Source organism: Bison bison, unplaced genomic scaffold (genome assembly GCF_000754665.1).
Source record: "Bison bison bison isolate TAMUID 2011002044 unplaced genomic scaffold, Bison_UMD1.0 scf7180017864451, whole genome shotgun sequence".
Lineage (NCBI taxonomy): Eukaryota > Metazoa > Chordata > Mammalia > Artiodactyla > Bovidae > Bison > Bison bison.
Window position 1 is genome coordinate 4,110,481 of NW_011495013.1, and position 9,865 is coordinate 4,120,345.

Consider the following 9,865-nt stretch of genomic DNA (forward strand, 5'->3'; position numbering starts at 1 on the left):
GACACATGTACACCTATGGCCAATTCATGTTGAAGTATGGTAGAAACCATCACAATATTGTGGCATAATTATCCTCCAATTAAAAATAAAATAAAATTTTAAAATATCTAACAAAAAAAAAGAAAGTCCAAAATACAACTAACCTCACAGGATAATTAGGTTTTATGACATGCTCCCTTGCAGAAATGAATGATGAGAAGCATGCAGACAGTAGGCACAGAGCACCTAGATTCAAGTCAGCAGCTAGAGGTTCACCATCACCCTCAGAACTTATCATTTAACTTACCTATGGGAGAAATTTTGAAATCCTGTGAATAAAGTTATTCTCATCTTTAAGTAAGTCCTTGCAAAATCTCCATTGGTATAGTCTCCTACTACTAAAAGAATGATCTCCATTAGAGAAGCCACCAGCTTCACCTGCAGGATTATAGCTGTTAAATGCTGACGATACTCTGAAGTTAATTTAAAAGAGGTTTTAAAAATTATAACTGTAACAAAACACAGGTTGAAGGGTTACCTAAAACACTACTTTCCAATTACTTCAAATTTATAGATATACTTCTAGAATACTTTAAGATTCAAAAACACCAGAAGCCAATAATCTCAATACCCATCAGGTATTTGATATTTTTTTGAACTTAATTATAGCAAGTATAGAATTCAAAGGCAATAATCAATACTTAGGACCAATAAATTACAAGTAATTAACAAAAGTGATTTCAACTAAAATGCCCCCTTCACTCTGTTACTTTCTAAGAACACATAGTCTAGCCAAGGCTATGGTTTTTCCAGTGGTCATGTATGGATGTGAAAGTTGGACTGAGAAGAAAGCTAGCAGCGAAGAATTAATGCCTTTGAATTGTGGTGTTGGAGAAGACTCTTGAGAGTCCCTTGGACTGCAAGGAGATCCAACCAGTCCATTATAAAGGAGATCAGTCCTGGGTGTTCATTGGAAGGATTGATGTTGAAGCTGAAACTCCAATACTTTGGCCACCGCATACGAAGAGTCAACTCATTGGAAAAGACTCTGATACTGGGAGGGATTGGGGACAGAGGAGAAGCGGATGACAGAGGATGACAGGCTGGATGGCATCACCAACTCAATGGACAAGAGTTTGGGTGAACTCCGGGAGTTGGTGATGGACAGGGAGGCCTGGCATGCTGCAATTCATGGGGTCGCAAAGAGTCAGACATGACTGAGTGACTGAACTGAACTGAAGTGAACTGAAGAACGTATAAAGCATATTCTATTTTATAAGGTAAAATGAATTTTCTGTAGAAGATTACCTTAACACTGTTTAAATCTGTCAGTCTAGCAAACTGATAGATATTATTTGTTCCCCCAAAAGAGTGGTAACTTGAGTCATATGGTTTATTTTATTTAATTTAAAAATTATCCATGAATGTGGTAGCCTTAATCACTAAAAGTTAACCTTTTCATCAGGTAAAGACATAAAACATATACAGTTGGCTCTTCAATGCAAGATAGGGGCTACCAAGTTCTGCTCAGTGGAAAATCTGCTTACAACTTTATAGTTGGTCCTTGAATTTGAGAGAGTTATTTCCTAGGCAGGTTGATAGGGAGTCTAGGGGTCCCCAAGGAGAGATGGGTCTGGAATGCTCAAGGAGGAAGAAAGGACAAACTTTTTTCTTTCTCCACATTCCTTAGGATTATATAACAATAATGTATCCTGCCTAAGGACAGTCTTTGGATTCAACCTTCTGTTATCTTAAAATGTTAATTATGGGAGTAGACCTGGTCTTTACAAGGATGTATCTTGCCTGAGGACAGTGTTATCTTAAAATGTAAATTATGGGAGTAGGTCTGATGAGGTCTTTACAACCTCCAGACATTCTTGGGATTATATAACCTCATTGTTAACACTAGCAAGCTGGTACTCTTTCTGCCCCCTTCTGATGCCTATGTCAGAAGCTTTCTCTATCTCCTTTATACTTTAATAAAACTTTATTACACAAAAGCTCTGAGCAATCAAGCCTCGTCTCTGGCCCCGGATTGAATTCTTCTCCTCCGGGGGCCAAGAATCCTGGTGTATTCGTGTGATTCAACAACAACCTTTCAAATTGGAGGTTCTGCATCCTTGGATTCAAACAATCGCAATATGTATCATTTGAAAAAAAAAAATCTGCTTATAGATGGACCCTCACAGTTCAAACTCAGTTTGCTTAAGGGTCAATTGAATTTTCCACATTCTTAAAAAAATTAACATAAATTAAGAAATACTAGCTTCATTCATATACAGCTCACTCTACTCATTTTTGCTTACAGAGCTATGTTTTAAATACTCACTAGACATTGAAATATATTTGCCAAATTTATTGCATAAAACAGGTATTACTTTTAAATACTTAAGAGAAAGGGCTTTGCAATAAGACATAACTATTCAAATTCCAGCTCAGTCCTATACCAGTTTCATGACCTAAAGATTTTATTTAACCTCTTTAAATCATGGTTTCCTAGCTGAAGTATTAGGAAACTAATGCCAAGCTAAAGGAATATTTAAAAAAAAAGTAAACAAAGTAATGCCTACAAACATTTATCATAAAACTAGGTACATAGTAAATGTTCTTTTTATTACACATACTATACTTGGAAAAAAATCAACTCTTTTTTAAGCTTATAGGGAAAATGTTCAATAGCAGTATTTATTTATAATACTATCTGTGGCAGAGGACATGTATTACACTTTTATCCAGCTGTGCTGTGCTCAGTCACTTCAGTTGTGTCCAACTCTAAAAACTTCAATGTCTTATAGGAAATGGCACTAAATGTATAACTGCATTAAATGTATAAAACAAAACAAAGCAAAGATGGCACATAAACCATCTATACAGTATCATCATAACTTTCAAAAATATGTCTGTCATCTTCATAATTTAGAACAGAGGCTAGAAGGAAAGAAGTCATTGTATTAGAAATTACTGGTGATATTTTTAATTTTACTTTTCTTTTACAAAATTCCTAAAACTTCACGTATTACTTTCGTTATCAAAAAATAGTTTCCTTTGAACAACAAATTGACAATCACTTTTATATTTTAGACTAATTGACCCAATAACTTATAGCAAGAATAGGTAATAATTGGTGCTAACTTCATACATATTATTTCTTTTTTCCAAAGATATTTTTTTCTTTTTAAATAAGGCATGTGTCCATTCTCTCACACACACATATATCCATATCTTGAGTTCCAGCACTCTAAGTTACAAACGAGAAAGAACTGCCAAATAAGGCTTATAGGGCCATTCTTTTTGCTTCATTATGTGCTTAAAGACTGACCCACACATTAAAGCCAAACACCACTAGTGTGAAGCTAAACCATAACACTATTTCAAGAGATCAAGGTTACAGATAGTATTACGCCAAATATAAAAGTTTAATTCTCTTAAACAGTAGCCAATGCCATCACATGATCACCAAAAGTTTTGTACCCAAGGTTTTCTATCATTTTCAGTCTCCTTATTCCAATTATCTGCATGAAATAAGAATCTTGGTATTTTACAAAGTTATCTGTTCCCCATTGATTCCAAAGTCATTCAGCCGTGTGGTTTCAGAAGAAACTTTCTCATGAAATTATAAAAATACTAGTTAAGTCTCCAGAAAAAAAAGAACCAACTTAAAAAAATAAGAGGAATAAAGTTATTTTTTCATAAAACAGTGTTTGGTGATAAAAGTAGATGCATTTTTAGACAAAAAAATAATATACAATTTTAAGGATATGCATCTAAATAGAGTGGTTTTTAAAGATGTTTCTTAGAAAGCTTTTAATGCAACAGGTCTGCTAACATAGGACTAAATAGCTATTTGAATATTTTCAACTCAACCTAGCTTTCTTCAACCCAACACAGTGAAATAAATCAGAATAGATTTAAAAGACTGGATATAAAAATTCATTAAAGACAATAGAATCCACAGCCCAGATAAGAAATAGCACTGGATCTGAGATCTAGCACTCTTACACATCACAACAATTAAAAAAAAAAAAGGAAATCCCAAATTTAAGGAATATCAATTGAACCTAGAGAAATGTATACTTTTATACCACATATCAATCAACCAACAAAGAATGCAAAACACAAATACTAAGAGAAGAGCAATGAATCAATACTACCTTCTTGTAAACACACTGATTATGAGAAACAAAGGATACATTAACATTCATTCTAATTGTGGGTAGTCTACATATCACATTCTAAGCAAATTACCTATTGTCTATGTAATGTAACAAGCTTCCCAGGTGACGCTAATGGTAAAGATCTCACCTGCCAATGCAGAAGATGTAGGAGACATGGATTTGATCCTTGGGTCAGAAAGATCCCCTGGAGGAGGGTATGTCTACTCACTCCAGTATTCTTGCCTGGAGAATCCTACCAGCAGAGAAGCCTGGCGGGTTATGGTCCATGGGGTCATAAAGAGTTGGACACGATTGAGGTTACTTAGCACACACGCATGACTACAATGCTAACATGAAATATCTTTTTTCTATTCCAAATATTGCTAAAAACAGCCCTAATTACACTTAACAGCCATCCCCTCCAAAACAACAACAGAAAAAAAAAAAAACAGAAAGTACAATAAATCACTGTTTTCCTTTAAGAAAAGACAATCCATCTTCAGTATTAGAAGAATAATACAAAATTTCATAGTACTGTATATGTTGCAGAGTCTAAAAGTCTTGATAAAATAATGAGTTACGACTGATAATAGATATGTGTCCATGTAGCCAAATTAAGCTGGTATTAAATCTTTAATAACCTGTATATAACCTTGAGCATTAGAAACTAATGACTTGGATACAAGCACTTAAGGAGATATGAATCTAGCTCAGTTTCTGTCAGAAAATATTGCCAAAGTTTCAACTCCTAATGGAGAGTATTAAAACATTTCTTGGCCCTGAATCAGAAAAGGGTTCTGTTGGAGTTGATCCAAAAGAACTAACTGGAGTATGATTGGCAAATCTGGGTGATTTGAACTTGCCCTGAAAAATCCAAGTTCCAGGAAAGAATCTGGTTATTAAGTTGGTAGTTTCAAACTTCTGAAAGTGTATTATGCTATCACTTAATTGCAAAGCAATTTTGTAATTAACTTTATAATTAAATCAGCTATACTTCTGGTGGCTCAGACGGTAAAGAATCTGCCTGCAATGCAGGAGACCCTAGTTCAATCCCTGGGTCAGGAAGATCCCCTGAAGGCGGGCATGGCAATCCACTCCAGTATTCCTGCCTGGAGAATCCCACAGACAGAGAAAGCTGGTGGCCATAGAGTTGCATAGAGTTGGAGACAATTGAAGCAATTTAGCATAGTACAGCACAGCACAGCACACTTACCAAAAAACAAATTTTAAATTTAATACTGACAAGAAAAAGTCTTCACTATAATTGTAACACCTAACTTTTTAAAGCTCTTAGTATAGGTCAAGCATTACACATTAATTCTCAAATCCTATAAAATTCATACTATAATAATCTCATTTAAATAGGTGAGAAAACTGAAATAATTTAGTCAGGATTACACATTTGGCAAATAGCAGCATTTGGGATTACTGAAACATTTGTCACTCTCCTTCCATCTCTACAGAAACTAAGGGGAAAAGTGGGGTGGGAAAAGGTAGTGAAGAGTTGAAATTGATATTCAAGTGTATAAACTGCAATTCTATAATTTTCAGAGCAGTTTCAAACTCCTAAATTTACATGTAGCTTGAATTTTAAAAGCTGTTAAATTGATTGATATGTGTTATACATTAAATAAATATTTTTGAAAGAATTATATCAAAGGGGAAATAAAAGATAATAAGACCCTGTCTGCCTCTAAAACAGTGGTCAAAGAAGTTCATCCAATGTTGTCGTTTTTATGAATAACACTGACTTTTAAAAATAGAGGCCACTAAACAAGATAACTACACTCTGTATATGTGTGTGCTTAGTCACTTAGTCATGTCCGACTCTTTACAACCCCATGGACTGTGTAGTCCTCCAGGCTCCTCTGTCTATGGGGATTCTCCAGGCAAGAATACTGGAGTGGGTTGCCATGCCCTCCTCCAGGGAATCTTCCCAACCTAGGGATCAAACCCAGGTCTCCTTCATTGCAGGAGGATTCTTTACCAGCTGAGCCACCAGGGTATATGTAACATTATTACTTATACTAAATATGATGGAAATACAGTGCATTTTCGTTAACCAATATTAAATGGAATCCCTTCCAATATAATTTGTGAAATGTGCTTCAAGCTATACAATGCATAAAATAAATGTGTGTATAACAGAGTTTGAGATAAATTTTATATCACAAATAAAAAAATGGCAACTATATTCGGTTGGTCTACAGGAATACTGCTTCAAAAGAGGCATATTTAATCTGGAATTATGTATTTTCCCCAAAAGGATAATCAATGGAAAATGCTATAAGTTGCTTCCTTAGATTTCTGAGACTTTTATGAATGAATCTCAGAACTCATTTGTTACATGATTACTCTGCAAGTAGTTATTCATAATATAAATATTTTGTTTCACTTCTAGCTCCAGAACTGAAATATCCTAAATTCCAAACAATCTCTCAAATCATCTTTTGAATTAAATTGGCTGAGTTTCCAATTTCAATGTACTATCTCATGAGCATTTTTTCATAATTTAAAGAGAACCTGTATTACTTCTTCATAATCAAAGTAATGGACATTTTTCAAGTCCCCAAGTTTCTAGGGGAAAAAGACCAAAACTATGAAAGATTCTGAAATGCAAGACCCTTAACTTCAGAGCACTTATGCTTATATCTTCTCTAACTAAAAGTCACTAAAAAAAAGTCAGAAGTTATTTCCTCTCATCTTCTGAAGTGCCTGGAAATAAACCCTTATTGAAATGCCATAAATGCTTAGATGTTAAGTGTCAATAAAGGCCCCTTCCTTTGAGTGGCTTTTCTGACTACAGATCCTTTTATTGTGTGACAAATAATACTTTCATATAATAAAGACAATTAGATTTTTATTGAAATGTAATTGATTTACAATATTGTGTTAATTTCAGGTATAGAGCAAAGTGATTCACTTATATATATAAAATTTTCTCAAATTATTTACCATTTTGGTTATTATGAGATATGGAATACAGTTGCCTGTGCTATAGAGTAAATCCTTGTTGCTTATCTATTGAATGCAGAGTAGTTTGCTAATCCCATGACTCCAATTTTATGCCTCCTCCCCTCCCCCCTTTGGTAACCGTAATTATTTTTTTATACGTTGGAGAGTCTGTTTCTGTTTTGTATACAGTCTTATTTGTATTAAAATTCCACATATAAGTGATATAATATTTATCTTTCTCTAAGACAATTAGCTTTTTATCTAGCACTTCAATGGACACTTTCTTTGCTTTTCTGTTGAGATGGTTTTCTTAGGAAAATCAAAACTATTAAAAAAAAAATCTTAGTGTGGGGATTTTGTCACCCTTAACTCCAAGGTTACTAGAATATACAAACAATGAGCAACTTCCAATAGAGTTGAAAGGAAAGGTCCTTTCCACTTTCCCAGTCAAAACAAAGTGCAAAAATTGCCTGAATCCCAAACAGTGAGTGACTCAAATAAATAAATACAATGAACGCTGGGCTTATTTCCATCGTTGGCTATCAGTGCTACTCTCCCTAACACTACAGAAAAGTTTTCAGTCTTCTTGTATTTTGACAAAGAAAAAAAAAAAAAAAGGGTTTCCCAAACGATGCCCCCGCTGCCATGGCAAGTGGCTTTTCATTTGTCCAAACAGCTCTCGGGTTGTGGCCATCCTCACCTTATACACGTCACTGAAAATTGTCTCCGCCCGGGCTCCCCATCCCCCAAGCCCCAGTGATACTTGGTGGAGTTCTTGAACTTCATCCACAGATCGCCCTCGCCACGCCAAGTGCACTACAAAAAGCATCATGCCAGATGCTTTCCAAATCTTCTCTTGTTCACTAAGTTTAGAAAAATCTCTGCATTTATTCCCCCTGGGAAAGTGAATTCAATCCCTCATTCGCACTGCAGGTGCCCAGAAAGGAAATACAACCACGCGCGCTCGCGCGCGCGCGCGCACACACACACACACACACACACACACACACGTGCACGCATACACACCATGTCCCTTCCTAATCTCCAACCCTGAGAGCAGCACTCAGACAACCAAAGTCCGTTCCCTCCACCCCACTCCGTCCAAAACACATAACAATTACAGAAGACTACTGGCGCTGGGGAAATGTGAGATTTATATGGGTCAATGGAAACCTCTTTTCCCCGGACTTTTGAGGCGCTTTGCAGACTTAATCGCCACTTTTCTTGTTGCCCACTACAGAAATCACCCATAATGGGACGCTCCTGCGCGGAACCTTACCACCAGGAGGCCATCGGGACGCGGCGATACCTTGATGCCAACCCTCCCTCTTGAGGGACACCACCGGGACCCACATAAATTGACCCCCAGGAGTACAGCGGAGGCAGAGAGACGGGAGGACTTAAGCGCTCAGCCTTGCGCTCGAGTCTCTTCCCAGCCCTGGGTAATAGAAGGACACCCAGCGCCTCCAAGAGCTGGGCAGGGCAGGAGGGCAAGATCAATAAAGTTAAGGAAGAGGACTGCTTGGGCACTGCGTGCTCCGAAGCTGTTGAAGAGAGGCGCCGAAAGGGACATAGACGCAAAACCAAAGACCCATCGGCCACGTTGGGCTGGGGGCGCGCAAGGACACCAGAGCCGCCGGAAGCCGCGGGGGTCGGCTAGGGGGCCGGCTAGGGGGCCGGAAGAACTGGGAAACGCGGAAACTTACGGAAGAAGATGTACTCGGTATAGCTGCTCCAGATCTTGTCGTCGCGGTACTGGTTGACGAAGGCGGCGGTGCCCGAGGAGTTACACGCCACCATGTGGAAGCCGGCCTCGGATAGGCGATCGAACGCCTGCTCCAAGTAGGTGAACTTGAGGTAGAAGCGGGACGTGTACTTCTCAGGCGGCCGGTCAGGGTCACGGCTCTCGTTGAGCGTGTCACCGAACACCTCCTTGGCCAGCGCGATGCGTCCGCACACCATGATGCGCGCCACGCGCCGGAACTTGGCGTCCGCCTGGTTGTCTCGCACCGTGGTGTAGGAACCGCGGTAGCCGAGTGTGAGGAAGCCCGAGCGCTTGTCCTGCGCGCTGCCGCCGCTGTGCGCTCCAGGGCCCGAGGGTGCGGCGGCCGCCGCCCCGCGCAGCAACAGCGCGTCGCTGCTGCCCTGCGAGACGTTGTCCTCCAGATCGCTCTGGCAGCCCTCGTCGTTGAGCGAGTTCTGCTTGGTGACCTTGGGCGACAGCAGCTTGACCAGGTCGGTGAGCTGGAAGTACTCGGCCTCCCGTAGGAGCCGCTCCTTCTCGGGGAAGTGCTCCGGCAGCGCGAGCTGCTTGTCCCGCAAATAATCCAGCACGTACCTGAAAAGGAAGCCGTCCCGGTCGATGAAGAAGCGCGCCCGGCTGTCTCTGGGCAGCTCGCCCCGGCGTCGGGCGCCGCCCCGGGGGCTGGAAGGCGAGAACATACTGGCCAGAGTGCTATCCGGGACGCTGAGCAGCGTCGAGTGCTTGGTCACATAGACCTGGCCCCCTACGTTCAGCTCCACCACCTCGGGGAAGGGCGAGGGCACGCAGGGCCCCGGGGTGGCGGCTGACGAAGCGCCGGGGGAGCTGGACGAGGAGACCATCTCGCTAATGGGCAGGATGGTGCCGCCGCCGCTGCCCGTGTCCTTCAAAGCCATGGTCCCCCCTCCGCCGGCCAAGTGACCCTGGAGAGCAGCACTTTCTCCTTCCCGAAACCCGTGCCCTGCGCCCCGGGTGGTGTGCGCCTGATGCGCCCTCGGGCCGGGCGGCACGTTCC

At 40.1% G+C, this 9,865-nt stretch overlaps 1 protein-coding gene across 1 annotated transcript in view; it reads right to left on the bottom strand.

The window, feature by feature from the left end:
• KCTD8 (potassium channel tetramerization domain containing 8) overlaps positions 1 to 9,798 on the bottom strand; it is a 266,698-nt gene extending 256,900 nt beyond the window's left edge. Inside the window, exon 1 of the mRNA XM_010858854.1 lies at positions 8,795 to 9,798. Coding sequence (XP_010857156.1) covers positions 8,795 to 9,746 — 952 coding nt within the window. The 5' untranslated portion in view covers positions 9,747 to 9,798. The remainder of the gene's footprint in view (positions 1 to 8,794) is intronic.
• Between the last annotated feature and the right edge of the window lie 67 nt (positions 9,799 to 9,865).